The sequence below is a fragment of the Haemaphysalis longicornis genome, unplaced genomic scaffold, assembly GCF_048455015.1.
Source record: "Haemaphysalis longicornis isolate Haplotype H1 unplaced genomic scaffold, Haemaphysalis longicornis Haplotype H1 scaffold_2, whole genome shotgun sequence".
In the NCBI taxonomy this organism is placed as follows: Eukaryota; Metazoa; Arthropoda; class Arachnida; order Ixodida; family Ixodidae; genus Haemaphysalis; species Haemaphysalis longicornis.
In genome coordinates this window covers 223,092,776-223,115,126 of record NW_027526295.1, presented here as the reverse complement: position 1 = coordinate 223,115,126, position 22,351 = coordinate 223,092,776, and the positions used below count along the sequence as shown (strand labels likewise).

Genomic DNA, 22,351 nt, shown 5'->3' with positions numbered 1-22,351 from the left:
TTTGTCTCTCAGAAAAACGGCCGCCGCCACCAGAATCGCACCCGTGTCCTCGCCAGGATTTGTAATAGCTGTGCAATAAGTTTGCGAACCATGAAGCGCAGAAATTATCTGCCGGATTACTTCCTGCCGGAAATTTCGCATGTTCGACGCTCGCCTGAGTATTTAGAGCGTTCACTTTATATAGTACAAGGATTTAAACCACACGAAAGGTTGTTCCAATAGCGCGCAATGGTGCATGCCAGCACTCACGGCATAACGACTGGGAGCGCCACTTGATGTGGATTCCCTGCGCGCTGCACTCGTGGGCGTAGGCCGCGATGTTGGTGCACAGGCACTCGCAGTCGCCGCCAGAGTCGCAGCCGCACACATCTTGCACGCACCTGCGCACATGGACGAACCAAGGGGATGAGAAAAGACGTCAGAACTGCGCTATATAGCTGACGCACTGCCAGCTCATCCCTTACTGAAACCCTGAGTTGCGTTCTTTTCGAAAGCGCCCATTTATTGCCCCTTTTAAAGGGACCCTGCAACACTTTCGATAAGCGCTTTCACTCTTTCCTTCGCGTCTGGAACCACTGCGAAAGCTATAGTTATCGCCAGCACGGAGCGGCACTGCGTGATTTGCTCGCCGCACCAGATACGCCTTCCGTTTCTGCTTTGTTTTTGAGGCTTTTTTTTTAAGACTGCTATCGAAAAGTGTTCATTGCTGTAACTGGAGGAAAACCGACCAACAGCAGCTACAAGGCCTTAGTGACGCAATTCGAGCAGTCGTAGAACATCAAGTCCGGGAAAGAGAGAAAAATCTTTTGGGCGAGTTTACAAGCTATCTGATGGGCATAGAGCAGTAATTTTTGGCTGAGGTACTTGCGACCCCCTACTCTAAGTGCTGGGTGGGTTGGGTGACTACGTTCTGCCAGCATTTAAGATTTTAATAAAATTGAAAAAAGTGTTACAGGGCCCCTTTAAGGAAATTTGCAACACTTTTCTAGACTTTTTTTTATATCCTAATTGCTTTCACAGCGTAGTCGACATACACACTCAGTACTTGAAATAGGGGTCACAAAGTGCCTCCGCCAAAAATCACTGCTCTATACCCATCAGATAACTCAGAAACTTGCTCAAAAATTTTCTCTTTCCCGGCAATGGCATGCTTCGAGCTCTCGAAAATCGTCATCACAGAGGTGCAGCGGCTATTGGCTTGCCTTCCTTCAGTTGCAGCAGTAAACGCATTAGAGAGCCACTTTCAAAAACGCAACAAAAGCAAAGCAGAAATGGAAGGTGCATCTGCTGCGGCGAGAAGATCACGCACGGCCACTGTGGGCTGGCGATAGCTGTAGCTTTCGCAGTGCTTCTAGACACAAAGGAAAGAGTGAAAGCGTTTATCGACAGTGCTGCAGAGTCCCTATAAATACTGGCACGCCGAATTCACAAGAAAAACACTTTTATTTCTGGAGATCTAAATATTTAACATGTGTGTAAAGTTTCCCCTAATAATCTTTAGACAATAGAAGAAAGCCTAACATTAGGTATACACTCTTCTGAATTTAGTTGATATTTCATAGTGTTCCCGGATACCAAGTTTGTTTTCCACTCCTTGGCTTCGGCTTTCCTGTCCAAAAGAAACTGCAACTACCCCTTTTCGGAGGGTTTTGTAGACAGTTTTTGTTTTAGAAAAATAAAAGTAGCACAGTGACAATGTTGACATATCGGAGTAGAATAAAGTCAACTTTCGGATGGTAGGCTATCGCGAGACATCATGTCCGTTGCGCTTTTGCATCCCATAGACGTGAAAATGCTGATACCATGGACGCGTGGCGATTAATCTACCCGCGTAGCCTTAGCTATAAAGCTCACACCCAGTTACAGCAAGGTCAGTCCTAGGACCCTGATAGGGGATACGGGACACAAACGCGCTTGCCTCTCGTAGTACGGTTCCACGTCGACTTCCGTATGGCAAGGTTCGAACAAGGTCGACTTGAGCACCTCGCAGCGCTGCGTTGCCCAAGCGGTGCGGTGCGGTTTGTGTTCGCACACTTCGTGACTGTCGCCACTGATCGACGTCAAGTTGGAGCGGCACGATTCCTGCAGTTTCCACGCGTCCCCGAAGACACGGGCGTCGCCTTCTGCGACACCGCCCGCGGGCGTCTGGAAGTCGTTGTTCTGGTCGCCGTCGAAATTCCCGCACAGCCCTTTGACCTGCCAAGGGAGGTGGCATCAGCGATCGCGCAGGGGACCACACTATCAGCGCTCTCAATTTTAAGTTAGGCTATAGCCTACCGCGGCATCGAGTAACAATGCAACCAAAGTGGTGCAATCAAAATAATGCATTCATTCAAAGCAAACTTGCAGTTGTCGTTACAAAGCATTTATTTGTTCTGGTAGGTTGGTGTCCGTCTCTCTCTCTCTCTCTCTCTCTCTCTCTCTCTCTCTCTCTCTCTCTCTCTCTCTCTCTCTCTCTCTCTCTCTCTCTCTCTCTCTCTCTCTCTCTCTCTCTCTCTCTCTCTCTCTCTCTCTCTCTCTCTCTCTCTCTCTCTCTCTCTCTCTCGCTCAGGCTTTCCCTCCATTTTTTTTTATTTTTGCTACTACAGTTCAACCTCGTCATAACGAACACTGATATAGTGAATTATCTGCTATAGCGAACTAAATACAAACTTTATTTGCTCACTCTTTATAAGGACGCTTAATAAGGACGCAGGCCTGTATCGTCAAGGAACTAGTATGTTCTGTTGTAATTTCACGTGCTCATGTTCCGGTTCATTGAGGTTGAAATGCAAAAAGGAGCCAGGTACGGGTTACCTTGTTTTTAGTGGATTCGAAGCCTAAGAAAAATGCTTTTTTGTATGAAGTATTTTTTTCCGAGCCAGTTTCTATTTGTTATGCCGATTTTTATATAACATCTACTGTTACAACGAATGTTGAATATAACGAATGAATTCGCTTTTTCGATACTACTCCGCTATAACGAGGTTCGACTGTATTTGCGTCTTATTGCGATTCCCCCAGCTAAACGCTCATCGTTATCGTTCTTCTTCTCGAGTTTAACTTTCGTTCGAAATCCATCTCAGTACAACTTTGAGCATTAAAACTAACTTCGTAGGATCATTAAGGAGCGCCGCATTGTTTGCCATCGATTTTTGCGAGTGCTAGGGGTCATAACAAAAATCTCGCGGATGATGAAAGATCCAGACACACGCACATGTTGCCTACTGGTTGTTGTGCTGTCTGTGCACGCTGTTTAAATCTTCGTGGATTTTCGGGGACAGCGTATCCTACCAACAATGTATTTCGGATGCAAGACTATTGGGCGTGTTGCGCGAAATCCCCCCGGCGTGAAAACCTGTGCCCACATGGTCTCGCACTCAGTCAATGAAGTCAGGACTTACTCTCCCTCGCCAAGCAGGCTGCACGACCAGGGACACGGTTGTGCCTTTGTCCCATTGCACGACGAGCCCGATCTCAGTGTAGACGGTGACATGCAGGGTAGTCTCTCGAAGCAGGTAGCCGGGCCCAAACCTCACAGCAGGTAAGTTCTTAGTGGCCCCCAACGTGATCACTTCTTGGCCGCCTGCCGAAAGAATAGTCATCCAAACACTGAAGCATTTAGAGATATCATCGCTTATAAACGAAAGCCGCTTGTCGTTTTGCAAGAAAACAAATAATTGTTTTAATGCGTGAGCATTCTCAGGTTACTTATCCCCGGGATCTTTCCGTCAGTATGTTACGCGTGACACGACGCGCTCTGGTCATATCTACTATATATTGCCTTTATGTTGCAAGTATATTATTATTATGACTGTGTTATATACGTGACTGTGTTCTTGCGACTACTAGTATAAGACTATGTTTCTTTACATGATTATGCATGGCTACGATTTATGACAACTATGCGTATGAATGTGAGTGACTGGGGTGCACGGCAATGACTTATGACTGCGCAATATCAGCACTAGGGTGATGTTCACGACAATTACCCATGATTATAACTGTGTATGATGACTATGACATAAGTCTATGTTGCATGGTTTCTGATGCTGCTATGCTATGACTTGGGTCACGTGGGGTATTTATATGACATACTGAGCTAAGGTTATGACTGTGATTATGATTCTCGAGTTCGCTGAGTTCTGGAGTGGTCCACACACACGTTGAATACGTTGAGATGTACGTGCTAAAATAAGTGGCTCCAAAGATTGCTTACGCACTATACTACGATTCCCACTTTAACGTTTCTGGAAATTTCTGGGCACTTTTTTGCGTCGTGATTTTGATGCCTTGTCATATATCTACGAATAAAGATACAATGAGCGTGCAAGGGAATAAGTCCCGTCCCCGAAGCAAGAGCTCCCACTTCCTCGCGCACGGTTCTGACATCCTGCAAGGGCAGCGGATCTGAACATGGATAAAGCGTGGCTTCATAAGCGCTTTTTCCAACGAAAAATGGAAGCACGCGAACTTAGCGAATATTGCAGGCATTACAATAAGAAAGACTACAAAAAGACGCACGGGCGGCGATCCGGACGGTCCTCTTGCAGACGTTGTCTCCCGCGGCGCAGGGCACGTTCTGGACGGTGACTTCGAAGTGGCTGCCGTCGGCCAGTCTCCCCTTGGCCAGCATGAGCTCGCAGTCCGAGCGGAAGTCGAAGATGTGGCCGTCGAACGAGTTGAAGTGCGACTCGCCCCACGCGGTGCACACTCCCGGGCAGTTCTTCCGGTCGCACTCCCACAGTCCTCCGTAGCACGTGCTGTGGCCAGACGATAGTCAATTTATCACCGAGCGAATAAAAAGCAGTAAAAAGGATCGCCACCACGGCATTCATGACGACAGCGGCTTTCGGGCTTGCCCATATACTCCTCAACGTAGACAAGAATGCACTCAAGGAATGCGAATATGGGCCGATAGGAAACTAGATGCTTTTTTTTAAGAATCTGCAGCGTAACAAGAGGTAAAAGACGACCAATGTACCAGCATTAAGGGTCTATAACTGGACATAGGCACGGATATTTCAGAATACCCCAGCAAGTGTTGCGGATTCATCGACAAAGATGAATCAACCTGAAGTGTAATTAGAAGCAACATCCGGATGTGTTGGGAACTTTGATAACAAATTTTTTCGTCTTACGTCCACGTAGTAAACGTAATGTTTGTTAATCGACACTCTTCTTGGCTTTTTCCTATGGTTCGGCGTTCATCGTCGTTTCCTCGTTTTGTAGGTCACATTACTCCATGTACTGTGGCGTATCAAAAGCGAGTTAGACGTAGAAAAAGCATTTTAAGCCATAACAGTGAATACGAACACTAAGTACGTAAAGGCAAATAATGTGTCGAACTACTGACAATAGTTGCCTGGTTCATACCCGTCAACATTGTTTAACGTAAAAACGACCTTGGGCACATTAGAAATGTCCTAGTTAAAAATACTCATCGAATCGCTTCTTAGACGCGTAACATAAAACTACCGCATACAGATCAAAAGCTTCCTCCCCAAAAAGAGGAGTTATAATTGAACAACACAATTCATAAGCCCCTCCATCTAATGACAACAATGGTTGAAACGCGAAGCTTTCTTTTTTGCGAAAATCAAATAGCGAAGTGCCAAAGTCAAAGCGGCAACAATCAAAGTGCAAAGTGCCTGTGAGTCAAAGTCCAAACTCACACTACAGCAAACGAATTCCTCGCGAGAAAGCTGCGCCCTCTCCCCATCACCGTCGTACCAAGTGAGGTGTTCAAATTCAAATGCAAACGTCTTCGAACTTGTGAGAACGGCGCAATCGAATAGACTTCAACTTCAAAACTCGCGGAATGCACATTCGATTCTGACCACAAGAAGCTTTTTTTTCCTTGTTTCATTATTATCATCACCGTATGTCCTTTCATTGTGTAAAGTTGGCTTTTCTGTATGAGTTTTGGTTACGACACCACCATCGCGGAGACCAAGAAAATTTCGCTATAAGAAACTGCACAAACAAATGATCCTTTCGCGCACTGCTGGATCGAGCGGTGCCAGTAACTGCATAACGGTAGCCTAGGTTTCCCAGATACGGTCAAGTACGGCGTACATACAACATGGCGCCCGGGCTTGCAAAATGCCACCGTCCTAAGTTCTTAACTGCGATTTGCGCCAAAGTCGTAAAGTCATGCGAACACCCAACTAAACAGATTCGAGCCGGCTGCATCAGTTACACATGGTACAACGTTCAACTGAGAGCATATCGACGTGTAAGAACAATTTAGACTTGGTTAAAAGCGTTCGTCATCGTACGTTCTCAGCCACCTACCACTTGTTGCAGTCCCTTTGGATCTCCGAGCCTGCCGGGAAGACTTTGCCGCCGTGCTTGCAGCTGCATTCGCTCTGGGGCACGCAGCTGTTGGTGGACGGTTGCAGCACGAATCCCAGTTTGCAACTGTAAGTGCAAACGGCACGTCAGCCGCAAGTAAGTCACAGTGGCCCTTCCAGAAAATATCAGTCAAAAGTACCGCTATCATTTTCATTTCACCAAACGATGCAATATATTTACACCAATATTCGACTGAACCAGCTTGGTCCAACAGAATTTATTTAGCTGGAGGCATGATAGTTTTACGGTCACAAGGTGAACCGACACTTGTTAGTGAACGTTACGAACGACATACGGCATTCACGTGCACGAAGTATGAATATCAAGTAGGAATACCCGCATTCCTTCTTAATATTTAAAAGTACTACAAAAAATACTTCAGGGAAATCATGGTCATGTTCCGACCAAATACCATGGCATAGCTGTTATAAGAAACTCCCCTGTCTGGTTGTCTAACCTCTGTAGGGAGTGTTATTAAGGACTTTCGAACTACCACAGAACAGGCGCCGTGAAAGTAGATGTTTCCTGCGTGCTGTGCCTTACTGTGGAGGGCGACCATACGTTCGCTTTTCACACGCTCTCTTCCCACTAATGTGGGCATTTTTATCTCCTTCTAACAGGCTATTTGCAAACACAAAAATTAATTTTGTTGAGCCAGCGCCTCACTTTTATTTGTATAATTATCGCAAAAAAATGATGAAAAAATACAAGTTGCGGATGTAAGGCGTACACTGAAAACGCGTTCTAAGTACACGCACTCAGTCTTACCGACAGCCGGGGCGACAGGCGTAATTGGGTGGGCAGGAGGTTTCGGAATTGACGTTGTCGCACGTCAGCGGACAGGCGTCCACGCAGCTAACGTACTCGGAGTTCTCGTCGTGAGCGCACTGCGCAGATTCGGATTCCTCTCCCGTGATGCTCGGTGCCGGGGAGTCGGGCACCGCCTGATGCTCCTCGTCCTCTGAGCAGTCCCACTCGCCGTTTTCACACTCGCTGCGCACAGATGACGAGAATTAGATAACAATGGAGTGACGTAAGGAATCCAAGGCAAAAGGGTTCGGTTCGCCCGACGAAGCGTACCTGGTTGATTTCTACGAGCTGGTACTTGCTTATGCACGCCGTTACTTTTGCTGTCAACCTCAGGGGTCGATGTTCACTTTGTACTTGAAATGAGAGCCGTATAGTACGATGAACATCGGCGATGAAATAGAATTGCTCGTACGGTTATCACAAAAAACGAGGAGTGCATAAAAAGTGGATTCGGGCAACCATGTCACGCCCATCAAACTGTTTACTTCTGCACAAATGGTTGCAATGCAAAAAGTAAAAGTCGGTTTCAGTTAGCTGATGTGAATCGATTGCAACAAAGTGTCAAGATTCGCACACATAAAGAGCGACCGTAAGATTCCGATTGTGTCAACAGAATCTGAAGAACATTATTATAAAGAAAGCTCAGCTGTAATCACTGAAAAGGAATATATTAATGCTGAAGGTAAAACTCCCTGTAAAAAATTAAGAAAATAAATCGTGGTGCTTTTAGACCTCAGAAATTACGATTCCCGTCACAAGAAGTCCTGCTAAGTCGTTCGTTTTCCTTGTTATTGCGGATGCGCCATTTACTTACCAGGTCTGGCCGCCCATCTTGCGTACGGTACCCGGCAGGTACTTCTTGTGCTCGTGCAGGCACGGGCAGTAGTCTATCGGCAGGCAGAGCGAGTCCTTGTTGTATCCGTCCGCGCACACGCAGCCTTCGACGCAGGATGAGTTCGCCCGGTCGCCCAGTGCCACCCCGAAGCAGCTCTTGTGCCGCGCGCACTCGGTCCACCTCATGTCGCTGGGACAGCTGACAGCTGAAAGAAGGGTAGCGCTACGTTATGCCGCTCTCAATACAAACCAACCCGGCGTGCGCGGTAGCCGGAAAGCCAGAAAGCTGGGCTGTGACTGCGCTTTTACGATTACCTAATACGATTACAGCTAGTAAAACGCGTGCAGAAGCTAATTATGCCAAGAATTCAAAAACAAGAGTGCAAAATATACGCAATAAAAAAAAAAACTTGTGAATACTGAAAGGAACAGCAGTTGCAATATCTGTATCACTGAACCGCACGTCCAGATGAATAGATAACATTAATAAGTTATCTCCAATGTTCCTAATCTAATTTTCAGGTTGCACGATGTATCGCTTGTTAATATTTATGGTTTCACAATTATAGACGTGGAGTACTTTACGTTGAACCCGTAACCTCGGTAAAGGCAGCTTATGCTTTGGAACACCGCTTTACCACGAGAGGCCACGTGCAGAAGTAACAAATATAAGGTTCTCAATTGAAATTTTTACTGCTTTTACCCCATAAAAAATGTGTCCTTGATACTTTTTTTCTTGCTTTTACCTCTTATTTTTGTGGCCTATATCAAAGAATGAAAGTTTGCCTGTCTCTCGATTTCTCTTAAAAAACAGTATTCCTAGCTGCTGTGTTACAGCTGCTAATTTCAGAATGATGTACATTGTTACACAAAGAACACTGTAGAGCGCGCAGCCACTAACCACAAAGCGGCAGGTGGCGTCGCCATTCGGTGAGGCGTCCTTTCCTGGTGCACTCGGCCGCGTAGTCGGCCAGGGACGGACAGACGCAGCCCTTGACGGGGCCGCTGCAAGCACACGTCCGGTGCAGGCAGGCCTTGTAGTAAGGTTCCGGGTCGACCAGCTGGTGACATTCTGGAAGCGAATGGGGACAACAAGCATGCATCGGCGCCGCTTCCCGTTCACATCAGCACTAAACCCGTCAGCAAGACGTCGCTGGAAGAGAGATCGACGAGCAAAGGAAGCGGAAAGGGATCAAGTTCGCACTTGTCTTCACACATGCAGACAATTATTCCGCATGTGTAAAGACGTGTACTAACTTTATTACACCTTTGATGTCCTAATTATCATTTTAATTGTCCTTTTAAATTTTTCTTGCTTATAAGGCAATGGCACAAGGACAAATGATGGCTTTAGTTCTCACGCCCTGTGCTGACCACGTAGTCGCGGGTTCGATTCCCGGCTGCGGAGCCGATTTTCTGATGGAGGTGAAAAGCAAAAATGCCCGTGTGTAATTGGAGCTTTCCGCGCACGTTAAAGATCCCCAGGTGGTCAAAATTAATCCGGATCCCTCCACTATGACACGCCTCATGGCCTGTGAAGCGTCGGCGCGTTAAGCCCCACAATCAATCAATCAATCTCAGGCCCTGACATTTATTCGTTCTAATAGTGCAGGTAAAAGAGAGAGAAAATGCGGCCTGTTTGTGTGTTTTCTGTCAATCTTTTAAAGATAAATAGATCTAAAAATTATCCAACAAAGGAAGGGGGGGGGGGGGGGGGAGAGAATCAGCCGCCTTGGTCCAGGCAGCTGCTGAGGGAAGCATTTTTTTACCATAAGTTATTAGTCCATACAGAACGATTAAATTTTTAGTAGTCACCTTTTGGTAGTAATAAAATATGTGGAAGAGAAATAAAAGTGGTCTGTAAACTGGCATCAACACTGGTTTTACACATTATTAAAGATTGTTTAATCCAAAAATGCCAATCACTTTCATTTATTGGGGAATTTACTAAATACCAAATCCCGCTCACCCAAGCTCATCCCGAAGCTAAACTGCGATTGCCAGCTTCGGCTCAACACGCACCTTTGAAGGCGTCTCCGTGAATTTCCTTGCACAGGGTCTTGGCCCGCGGGGCCCTTTGCGGGGACTGCTCGCAGGGGTGTTCCTCTAGAAGCTCCTCTTCGTCGCAAGACGCGTCCACTTTCCACTTGTCGGCAAACGCTCGAACGCTGCCTTCCACGTCGCCGGCCGGGGTCAGGAAGTCGTCCTTCTGGTTACGGTTGTTGGTGCCGCACAAACCCCGTAACTGGCCGCTGAGGCTAGCGGGGCTGTCGATGTGGAGACGCCACTTGCGGTTCCACTGCAGCACGACGCCGTTCGAGAAGGACGCCTGGGAGGAGGCAACAAGCCCGTTGATAAAGCGTTGCTCGTTCCTGACGGCTTGGGTTAAGATAGTTTTCAATGCGAGTGTACGGACTTCGTACAGCGCGCAAACGCCACGCCGCTCAGCACGCGGAAGTGCCCCTGTAAAGCGTGCACTGCTGCATAAAGACTACTATTGCGGCAAAGCAGAGATTTGGGGCATCCGCTTAGGTGTGCTTGCGAATTGCAGTGCCTAAAAAAATTTAAAGTAAATAATTTCTCATTAATTTCTTTTTGACATCGTTGATATTGTTATCCGTTTCAAACCATTTTTTTTCCTTCTTTGTTAACAATCCACTATTCTATATTTCTACTCATTTATTTTTACCCATTTCTTGCTGACTACCATTTCTTGTACTTTGCCTAATTGTATGCCTTATATTCCTCATGTACACAGAGGATCACCCGAGAAGGCACCAGCGCTGTTGGTGAGAACTTACAATAAATGAAATAAAATAAATACTTTACGCATGAAGCAATCGCGGCACTGACAGCGACCTCTGTGAACAAAATTATAATTTTTGTGAAGCAACGCTCACTTCCTTAATAGTGGCAAATGACTTGACGCCATGTCTACCATCTTCTCCTTCTATCGTACCGGCATGACTGAAAGTGTACTCAAGGCACGTGACGCCGCCTCAACAGCTGCCTCTCCAGTCGTACGCCTATTAACGCGTAGCGACATCGCCATACTAAGCGCCTTCGATGCTGGTAGGGTCTGCAGCTACAAATGGAGAAGTCCATTTATCTTCGAAGAACTTCATGCTTTCATGATGGTCCGTTGGTAGCGCAACTAAAACCGGGTCATCGCCACTAACGTGAAACCTGAGGAGGAACGAAACATGCAGTGTGTAAGTGTATTCTTGGCGCCGTGGTGTTTTTGTCCACGGAGATGCAACCGTTGGGGCGTAGAGGTATACCGCTTTGCTGTAAAAATCTCGTGTCTTTGAAGCACAAATCATTCTGGCGTGAAGCGTTGGAAAACGAATGTCCCGGTGTGTTCTTTTAGTACGCGTTTTGCCCCGGAGATGAAACTTTCTAGCGCGAGTCGTTGGAAAATGAGTGTCCCCGCGTGTTCTTCTAATACGCGTTACATTCTAGCGCGAGGCGTCAAAAACGAGTGTCCCGGTGTTTTAGTACCGTGACTACATGAAACGACGAAGACGACAGGAGGCGCTGACAGCCCGAGCCCAAAGAGGCTTCGCCCCTAGAAGTTACTATGCGCGAATTAAAATCAAAGCTCAGTTCCAGCGTACTCCCATTAGCAGAGTCTGCCTATCCCACTACAATCAGAAGCCTAAGGAGACCCTTCGTTTCCGCTAGTGTCCGCAGGGTCGCAATTGTCTCCTCCTCCCTAAACCCCTACTTGTAAGTTGGAGCAATATCTCGTGCTTTATATGAAATTTTAAGATGATGTGGACATTTACAAACTGTTCGAACGCCCTCTCTCCGAATAAAAAAAATCCTTCGCAGCATTACGGAAATAACGTCGTCATAAAAATTACAATAAAAAACTGCGTGGATGCCTGCGAAAACGTCGGTGTTCAAGTGTTTTGAAAGGATCGTTCCAAGGTACTACACATGCGTAGTATATATTACGTAGCATAAACTAGCAAACTTTTCATATTAGTCGCTAGGCACTAAAGGACCATTTAGGTGCTGAATACAAGTTATCAGGCACCACCGTGGGAGACAAGCGCATAGACGAAGCGAAACTCGGCTACCTCTGTTGCAGCGATAAGTACTTCATATAAAAAAAAAAACGCGTGTTCGCCTCACCTGCGTTATTTCTGATGAAGGCTTGTACACAACGACGACATCACTGGAGTACGGCAGTGAAACTTGCTTTTCATTCACGAACACCTTCAAAGAAAGAACGCCAAGAATAAAGGCAACGTTCCATTCAAATATGGCGCAATAATCGCTGATGTAAAAGTCTTTCTTGACACTTCAGCGCTTGCCTTTCCGTGCGCAACGACAACGCTGTCATCTCCGATGTTCACGGTGATCGTCTTGCAGCAGTCGAGCGCCGTCTTGCCGGAGCCCTTCCCAGAGTCTATGGCCACGTTGTGACAGTGTCCCGTTTCCTGGATGACGCTGAAGTTCTGCGAGCGCACCAGGTAGTAGGGGCACCGGCCACTGAACTCAAACGTCTTGCCATCGAATGTGGAATAGAAAGGGTCGCCGTTGGCCACACACCGAGACGGGCACTCGTTCGTTGAGCACAGCCACTCGCCCGCTCTGCACTCGCTGCCAACACAAAAAGCAAATATTCAATGCACAGAAGAAAGTGTTTCACCTAAGGTAATTTTCATCCTACTGGCGGAGAACAAACTGTACTACCTGTGAAATGCACCGTTGCGTTCCTTGTTCAGTGCAAGTAAGAGGGCTAACACGAACGAAGCATCAAAATAAAATCATAAAGTTTATCGTATCTGTGTCATAACGCACAGCGAAACACTCTACACTGTAAACAGTAAGGAAAATGTTCACTTTCTGTAACGAACACCCTTACATCTTTACACTCTAACAAAAAACACAACAAAACACACTCCTAAAGGGTGTATAGTGTACCTAACATCATTACACCCTAACGAAACCACAAGAAAGACACATTTTTACAGGGCGTTTTGTCGTTTTAACACCCTTTAAAAGGGCGTTTACTTGTGTTTTCTGCTAGATTCTAAGGGTGTCAGTTATACAAAAAGGAGTGTGAATCGTTTTACACAGATAGGCGTTAGTTTAAACTTGTTCTTGGGGTATTGTGAGCTTCCGTGATTATTTTCGATGTTGCTAACCAAAAAAAAAAAAACTACAGGCACCAGGCAAGGAAAACTTAAAAACAGGAAACACCCATGTCCAACAAGATAAGGTTAATGCACTCGCAGCGTGCGGTACTGAACCGCAGTAACTAGAACTTGACCCGAGGGAGCAGTTTCCTCGTGTGCACTACAACCTTGCTACTGAAATCTTCCAGATAAAAGATAGGGCAAGACAGCGGGTCAAGTCTGGGAAATGCGACACGAATACGCCGTGCATTGAACGTTCACCGCTCGGTGCACTCGAGTTGGCTGATTCTTGAACCGCGCTCACATATAGGTTCAGGTTGCTGTTGTTCTGTCACAATTTCTGTGTGTGACTTTTAAAGGGACTCTGCAACCATTCTGATAAACACTTTCACTCTTTCTTTCGCGTCTGGGAGCACTGCGAAAGCTACAGTAATCGCCAGCCCGGAGCAGCACAGCGTGATTTGCTCGTCGCAGCAGAACTATCCGCCTTCCGTCCCTGCTTTGTTTTGTGAGTTTTTTCCTAAAGTGGCTATCTAATACGTTCATTGCTGCAACAGAAAGAAAGCCGCTAATAGCTTCCACATTGCTGTAATGACATACCTCGAGCGCTCAAAGTACGCCAGGACTCAGAAAAGAGAGAGAGAGAAATAAATTTATTGCTTGACAGCCAGTTATCCTAGACGTCGGCCAAGAGCCCTTGGGCTCTGGCGGCGTCTTCGGCCGGCTGAATGGCCCAGACTTGATCCGCTGGGCCGGAGCTGAGCAATACCGTCTCCCATTTCTCTACACTAGCAATTTTGCGACCTAACGCTGTCGCCTGTGGACAGGCCCACAGCATGTGTGCTAGGTCTGCCCTGTCCTTACACCGGTGGCACTCGTCAGAATATTGCCCGGTGGAGCAATGACTGTATACGCTACCATGGATTGCCATTTACTGAGGGTAGGATGAGCTGAGAGAGGAAAATCTTTTGAGCAAGCTTCCAAGTTATCTAATGGGCACAGAGCAGTACTTTTTGGCTCTTCTTTGTGACCCCCCCCCCCCCCTCCCCGCCTCGTAAGTACTAGGTGTGTTCTTCGACTACGTTCTGAAAGCATTTAAGATTTAGAAAAAAGTTGAAAATAAGTGTTGCAGGGTTTCTTTAACGAGTCAGGCCTGCCCCAATCGCAATCCATTTCTTTTCTAAAGTGCGCCCTCACCATGTGTTGCACTCCTGCCTGACGAGCGACCCTGGGCGGTACTCCTTGGCGTGCAGGGAGCAGGGACACTGCTCGCGGCGAACGCAGCGCCCATTGTGCAGCAGGGTCTTCGCCGGGCAGTGGCAGCCGTCCACGCAGGGTCGAGTCTCGCACGACGAGTCCGGGTCGCGACACGTGCGCGTGCACGAAGCGCCACACTGGCTGTACACCATGCCCGCCGGACAGCCCGCCGCTGGGGGTGAACACAAGGCAAAAGTTTCGGTCCTCTCCTTTCTGAGGAATGCAGTGGGACCCAGAAAGTGCATGTGGGCTGTTTGACGCTGCAAGCTTTATGTTTCTTGTCAATGTTAGGTGTCCGTCTTCATTTGCGGAGTTGTCAGTTACAGGCACATGTCAGCCACAGCCCCATATCCCACCATGAACCTGTGAGGTATCTTGAAAAAATAAATGGTATAGGGCTCCTGCTAATCGTTCCGGTTTGAGGACGGGCTGACCCAGTTACTTGTCTTGAAGAGCGCTATCACCTACGCAAGTATCACGTATACACCAGATCGTTCTTCATTTTATCACCCAAGCTAATGAGATACGGTAGAGTCCACCGCTGTCTTAGTGAGCGGAATGCCGGTCCTCCGCCGTGTGTGGGACGGGCTGACCCACTCCTGCATCACACAAATCCTGTTCCTCTTCCCACTGGCCACGACATACTTCAATAACGAGATAAGCCACAGTTAAAAAGGCGACCACAATCCCAATTGCAGTTTAGCTTCTCACTAAACCTGAGGAGGGAGCAGTCGTAGTGGCTCCATGGCTCGACAAGGGCAGCCATGGAGCCACGTAAGCAGACTTTGAGCTTCCTGAGAATATTTTTGTTCTCTTACTCTCTGTGTCCGTCTCTCTCTGTGTAATTTGCTAAAGCATACGCACGTTAATTCCTGCATAGCTTCACGCATTAGCTTATTGGTTGATGTTTTAATCATTGTGCAGAAGAGACTTAAAAGCAGAAATTGGACACAGATTCAGTTATCGATATCCCGGTATTACGTCCGCGCTCTTACCCATTCAGCGAGTAGGAGACCGAAAATTCGTATTTTAGCGTCACCACGGCACAGGGGAGTGGGGAGGAAAAGTTCAAGCCGAGAAGAAGTACGAGCGCCATGCTCTTGGCGCACATCCAAACAGAATTTGAAGTGTTCGGGCAGATTTTGGTACCGTTTTGCCATACGGAAACGTTCACAAGAAATGTATAGTTGCATCAATTACGTCTGGTTGGGGCATACACTTTCGAACTACGATAAAAAATCTCTTGGCGGTGAGATGTCTGAGGGGCGGCCCCTGGCTCTGACGTCGGCTTAGGGACTCGCGAATCTGTCGTCTGCTACACTCCAGTTGTGAGGGGCAGCAGTGCCTGTGCTAGAAATCGCCCGATTTGATGATCTAGTGCATTAAAAAGCGTATTTCTAGTAATACAGCCATTTTGCCAGCTTCTGGTACGTCTGAATGTTATCAAGCTGTATCCCCCACAAGTTCGCAACACACGAGGAGAGAGAGAACAACTTTCTTAAGAGCATAGATCAGAAGATTGTGGTAACTCGTCCTTCCTAGCTTATTCGCTAGGTACAGTGCTCACAGCTCCTCGATAAGTATTCGAAATGCGTATTTTTCCTACAGTATTTTTGACGCGCTCTTACGAAGACTCAACAGGCTAATGCTACGTCAAGCGGCGGGCCCCTACACGCGCATCGCACAGCAGGAAATAAAGTGGCTGTCTTCCATTTCTTTCGTTTTTGTTGACTTGTATCAGATGAATGTTTTTTTTTTTTTTGGCTCAACGCATTAATTTTTCCGCACCATCACAAACGTCTTATGAGTACGTTTGGGGATGTTTGGGAGGCTCACAAAGATCGTGTGGATATTTTCTTCCGGCTGTATGGCATACTTCCCTTCTTCACAAATTGACTTGCCTTATGGCTGTGCGCAAGAATTAAGGTGCATATCCCTAGCATACGTTGTTTATTCCCATGCAAATACAATGACAAAGTTTGTGCTACGCAACCGCGATCACGCCCCAGACAACGTTGTCCAGAGTACAAAAGCCGCCTGATAAGGCGGCTTTTGTGCTCCGAATTTCTATCGTAACCATTGTCCTCATAACGAACTGACTCTCAACCCGAATAGTTATGACATGATTACGGTGATGAAGGCTTGATGTACTCGCTAACGAACGCAATAAATAGTATACGTGTATATATTAAAAGAATCGAAACCGATGAATATTTCCAAGCAGTTTTATTGTTTTCCAACCCTTACAGGCGTAAATAACAAATCCTGGTCTACTCGGGATGGCGTTCTCTGAACTGAAGAAAATGACTCTTACTCTCTTGTCCTGGAATGAGGACCAGGCCCACTAATCAGCTATATTTTACTGTTAAATAAAGTTTTTCCTCCTCCTCTTCCTCCTCCTCCTCCTCCTCCTCCTCAGTTCAGTTTTTCTACAACACATATCTGAATATTGGGAAGATATGGCTGTGGGAAATGTACCGAAATATCCCTCGAGGTCTGAACAAACATAGTGTTACTGTATCTTTACCGTAGACACGACTCGTTTTGCTTAATAAACTTCCATACTGGTTAGAAGCCTGGTAGAAAACCAGCACGCGCCTATACACACAGTTGGTTATTCGGAACTCAACCGACAGTTTTGCAGCCCATAGTGCACCTCGGCATATTTTCATGCCATTTCAACGTAAAGTGATGTGATACAATACTTTCGAGCGTTCAGCAAGGTTGCAAACACTGTTTTATCTTGCATATGATTATCGCGAATCGTAAGGCTTTTTGCCAAAGCCGACAGCCCCGAAGGCGAGCAAATTGTTTTGGTCTTGTATTTTCGCTGTCGCAGGTTACTAGCAGCTGGCTGTTCCCTTTGTTCGAAAGATTGCTTAATACAGAAGCTGATGCCTAGCTCCGACTCTTCGCGCTCCGCACAGGACCGTCTTCGCAAAAAATGGGACGACGCTGGCAATGTTTCTTCCGTAGCGGTATCGAAAACTATACGTTAAATCACGCCTTGAGCTAGTGTAGGCGATTTTAAGTCTATGCTTAGGATAAACGGTTACGCACACGCAAAATGTGGTGTGGACAAGCATCAGACGTCAACCGAGCGCAAAGAAACAGCAGGGAGAGCGAGCCCGAGTGAAGCAGACGACAAATGCGAGAATCCCTAAGCCGACGTCACGGAGGCGCGCTTCGCAGCGCCGCCCGTGGTCGCGCTCACCGCCAACAGCCTGAACCAGATGCTCCCCAAGCGTTGTTCAGCGTAGGTAAATAAAATGAGATGAAAAGTTAGCTCACGGCAGAAGTCGTGCCTCCTCCAAACAGAATCCAGTTTGCCTCCGAGACGCTCGCACTCCCTGAAGTACTCGGCCAATGCACTGCAACGGCACTTTTCGGCACTGTCCCCCAGGCATGAGACGTAGTCTTCCAAGCACATGTCGCCGTACGGCTTCGGATCGACCACCTTGGGAGAAGTACAACAGGGTTCCAAAAATCATGATCCTTGTTGGACAAGACTCCCCATTATCATCATCATTAAAAAAGGAACTGCACGCTACAGGATGTTACCTTGTGACAGCCCGCGAACCTGTCGTCGGTGACTCTTGAGCAGAGGCGCCTCGCCTCCATGGTCAGTTCCTCACTAGGGTGCTGCTTGGACGGGTCGAAGAAGATGTCCTCGCACTCCTCTGTGATGAACAATCACGCAGCGCGCACTAAAATTGTAACGTCTTCTTATGGGTGGCTTCTAATAGCTACTGCGGTTACTGGAAGGACAATGTACGTGATGCTCCGCGAAATAGCAAAACAAAGTTAAATGGTATGCATTGCTCTTGAAGGACAATTCATCAGGGCACAAAGAAAACTGCGTTCCCATGACACCGAGTGGAAGAGCACAAGTTGTTAGTCTGAAACTCTTCAAACGTATTTTACTGCTGCTCGTGTATTGTATACAGCATACAAAGCAACAAGCCAGTTCCTTCGAGAGCTGACTGCCTTGGCTTGGTTGTGCACAAAGAAAACTGCGTTCCTCATGACACCGAGTGGAAAAGCTCAAGTTGTTAGTCTGAAACTCTTCGAACGTATTTTACTAGTGCTCGTATATTGTGGACAGCATACAAAGTAACAAGCCAGTTCCTTCGAGAGCTGACTGCCTTGGTTTGGTTAAAGATTTGTCTCCCTCGCGGCAGCGGGGTCAAATAGTCCAAGTCTCACCTTCTAGGTCGTTCTTCTTCCAGCTCTCGAGGAAAGCCGACCGGGACGTGACGTGGCGGCCGTGGTTGTTGACAAAGTCGTTGGTCGGGTTGCCGTCATACTGGCCGCACAGCCCGCACATGCTGCCTTTCAACGACGCGTCCACGCTCACTTCGACCAGGTCTTCGCCGTTCCAAGTGACACTGGATGGGAGTAGCGTCAGGACGCACTAACGTTGAAGTGAGGTGTGCGACATAGTAAGAAGAGGTCAAGACGACGACTCAAATAAAATCTTCGTTTAAACATCAGCAGTGTTCTTGGTGTGCAGGAGCACTTGGCTACATGATGCGGTGTTGCTGTCTTCAAACCTATTTTGGGGGCACACACGTAAACTTAAGTGTGTCAGCAAACCTCTTTGTTAGGCAGACGTATAAATGCAAGTTTGCATGAAATTTTGAAGGGCGGGGAAAAAACAGGTTTTTTTTTCGTTTGTGTGTTTTTTTTTCTCAGAAAAATATGCAAAAAGTAAAAAAGATGATTGCACACAGATCTATAAAAAGTTCGACATAATTCTTATCAAACGCGAAAAGTGACCGTATTTGCTGGTGACTACGCGAATGGAACCAAATTACGGCCGTTGTAAAAAGAGAACGAGTAAATAAGATGTACATAGAAAGTTATTCGTGTTCGAATGAGATTTGAAACCGGGTCGTCAAGAGCAGCAGCCAAGTGTGGCAACTACAGCCCTAACATTGTACCGTGCCAGGATGCAACAAGAATTATCCGGAGGCGTGCCGCATGACAGGTGAACCTGACGGCACAGCAAAAACGATGCAACAGTGAAGGCTTCGATAATCGCTGGCTTCCGTCTTCAAATCACTTAAGAGACTTAGGACCCCGATGAATTTTTTCGTTTACACTGAAAAGAATATAATTGTTGCATGATGCATTACAAAAGCCCCAGCAGAGCTTCCGCTCTCAAAATATACCCACGATTTCGTCAAATCATTTATTTCAGAAAGCGTTTCCCTCACTGCAGATTAAAGCATCACAAGAAATTTCCCCGGACAAGTTCTGTATTTTTCTTTTTTTCAATGTTAGCCTGGTTGAAAAAAAACGAAAAAAAGACCTGTTTTTATGCTTTTCTTGTTTTTTTCAACCACTCACATCTACTGCCAGACGTAGTCCTTGGTTGTCACTCGAACCAAAGGCGCCGCCTCTAAACCTACCTGTCTTTTAAAGCGGAGCTGTTATAGGCCAACTTCCCCGTGTTTTAAGGCTTTTTTTTTTTGCTTGTTTGTGTAGAACGAGAAAGGCGCTCCACTCCTTTTTACTTCATCGTACCCTCTCTCTTTGCCTCCAGCGCTCCATATTTTTATATAAAATGGCGCATAGTGTCACTAAACAAATGTCTCCCAGCGATGAGCTCGTGTTTAGCTTTTCCACATGATGTGTTGCACAGTGAAGCCTGCTCATAAAGAAAAAAATTCACCCATCTCCACGAAGTGAATCATGACGAGTGGGCGAAGCACTGGGGATCGGTCTTACCGTAAATCACCCATGACATTGCCCACTCGCTCATGTAAATGAGTGACAATGCGTGTGTACAGTATATACAATTCCAATCCAATCCGATCCAGTTCAATTTAATTTAATCCAATCCAATCGATTTCAATCCAATCCAAATCCAATCCAATCCAACCCAATGCTTCTGGCGCATGCGCAACACTGTGTACACGGGCGCCAAGCCCCTGACAAAGCGAGGTCCTAAGGTGCTTCGCCCCTAAAAAATAGCCGGAATCGGTAACGAACGCGGCAAAATAGAGACCACCGACGATCGGGCCGTGGACGCCAACGTCGGGATCCCGAATACCGCGAGGCAGGAAACCCAACACGATGGCGTGTCCGCAGTCCCGCTGCCTAGCCCAACGGAGCCGTTTTAGGGGGAGTTTGTGGCCAACCAATAACCCACGAAAAGCTCCCCCGGTCGTCCACTTCCACAGAGTGGAATGCCACTAATTTTTTTTTTCTAGTGTAGTCAAGATCCGTGAGACTAAATTTATCTTGTCACGGGGACAGGCATGCATTCGTTGTATTGCGTACCCCCCCCCCCTCCCCCTCCTCAAAGAGTCGATCCTGATTTGTTTCTTGTTCTTGGCCCCATTGGACGACGCCTACACGCGGGTCTACACGTTTGACTGTCTCTTCGCGGTTTCATTCCTAGTAAGCTACTCTTGCAGCGCACTTCTTCCCCTCTCAACATATCGAAACATTCGGTTCACTTTTACTGAACAGTCATCTCTTATTGGCTGATGAAGCATCAGACCCGTGCACAGACGACTTTCTTTTTCTTGCAAACAAGACGAATATGATACCGAGCGTGGAATTCCCAGTTTTGTCCATTTCCAGCGAGCCATGATTGGCTGGAAGCAGACGACCCGGAGTGACGCAGAACAAGTAAGAGCAGGGTGTATATTTTTGTGCATGTAATTGGTCAGAGCTTTGCAAGTGCAACTCCGTCACGGCTGAAACGGACACGAGATTGACATTTTTAAAGTGAACGCAACTCAAAATGCCGCCCCAGGTTCACCGTATTAATGAAGCTTTGTTTATTCCCGGAATCTGGCATTCGCGTTCCCTATGAGTCGGTGAGACAGGATTAAAATCCAATCGCGACTTCAAAGACACAGCCCCCTTAGTTTTTTTTCCCCCCAGAGCCAAGCAGACATAGACCGGAAGGAAGGTCCTGTACACTCACGTAAATCCCAGCTGGCTGCTTATAACAACCCTGCCGGCCACGTAGTCGACGCGCAGCCCTTCGATGGTGGTGGGCAGCGGCGAGGAGATGTTTCCCAGGCGTACCCGCGGCGGGTCTAGCTCGAAGCCGAATTGGAGTCCCTCTACGTACACGTCGAGTGACCGCTCACAGACGCCGGGACCCTGGTCGGTGCAGTTACTGTCGCGCACGTGCACGCTGAACGTGTCGCCGCGGCACTCGTGCGCCAGCAGATGCCGGCAGCGGCTGCGGAAGCTGAACAGCGTCCCGTCGAAGGTGCGGTAGTGGCCGCGTCCCCACACGGCGCATGTGCCGCTCGAGGGCTTGCGGTCGCCCGAACCTCCATTCTTCTTCAGCTTCTCCTGCGCTTCTGTGCGGCCGTCGGTGAAAGAGACACTGTTAACAAAGGCACAAGCAAAGCTTCGAAAATGCGGGGAAAGCAGTGTTAACCTGATTTTTTGAAGTCTTCGTTAAATCTCACGTCGGTAAAGCTGCTTCTTAAAGTACAAGGCACGTCCAATTTCCCTCTGAACTTAAACAAATGTTTTGACAGCAGGCTCAAATATCCGAAGAGAGGCCAACCACGGTCTGTTCTGTGAAGTGTTGACGCTGAGGTTTTTCCTGTACCCAACTTAACCCAGTTACTACCGCGTCATCGGTTTGCGCCACCGAAATGAGTTTGTTTATACCAAGATGGTTTGAATGAAGAATTCAATAAACTAGGTGATAGTCGCGCGGGTAATTATTGCAGTTTAACATTTATTTATATAACCTTGAGTAACGAAGCTAGATTATTGCACAGAATGTACCTATACCCTCTACTTACGTACGTATACACCTACGTACGTAGCTACAAGAAGGCAACAATTATTTATTATTAAATATGTGTTTCTGCAACATGAAGCACGCGGTTGTATTTCAGATGCATCTGCAATGTGAAAAAAAAATTATTATAAGCGCCATTGCTGCGTACACAGACCAGGCTGCACAAAAAAAAAAACTG

General features: G+C 47.1%; 1 protein-coding gene across 1 annotated transcript in view; it reads right to left on the bottom strand.

Moving 5' to 3' along the window:
- LOC144168516 (uncharacterized) overlaps positions 1 to 22,351 on the bottom strand; it is a 105,007-nt gene that overhangs the window by 78,049 nt on the left and 4,607 nt on the right. Inside the window, exons 5-20 of the mRNA XM_077697485.1 lie at positions 21,331 to 21,718; positions 18,594 to 18,775; positions 17,949 to 18,067; positions 17,679 to 17,844; positions 14,328 to 14,559; positions 12,303 to 12,591; positions 12,121 to 12,204; positions 10,003 to 10,309; positions 8,882 to 9,052; positions 7,961 to 8,186; positions 7,105 to 7,329; positions 6,277 to 6,402; positions 4,504 to 4,742; positions 3,384 to 3,565; positions 1,919 to 2,196; positions 250 to 380 (exon numbers count right to left, since the gene is read on the bottom strand). Of these exons, the coding sequence (XP_077553611.1) occupies positions 250 to 380; positions 1,919 to 2,196; positions 3,384 to 3,565; positions 4,504 to 4,742; positions 6,277 to 6,402; positions 7,105 to 7,329; positions 7,961 to 8,186; positions 8,882 to 9,052; positions 10,003 to 10,309; positions 12,121 to 12,204; positions 12,303 to 12,591; positions 14,328 to 14,559; positions 17,679 to 17,844; positions 17,949 to 18,067; positions 18,594 to 18,775; positions 21,331 to 21,718 (3,345 nt within the window). The remainder of the gene's footprint in view (positions 1 to 249; positions 381 to 1,918; positions 2,197 to 3,383; positions 3,566 to 4,503; positions 4,743 to 6,276; positions 6,403 to 7,104; positions 7,330 to 7,960; positions 8,187 to 8,881; positions 9,053 to 10,002; positions 10,310 to 12,120; positions 12,205 to 12,302; positions 12,592 to 14,327; positions 14,560 to 17,678; positions 17,845 to 17,948; positions 18,068 to 18,593; positions 18,776 to 21,330; positions 21,719 to 22,351) is intronic.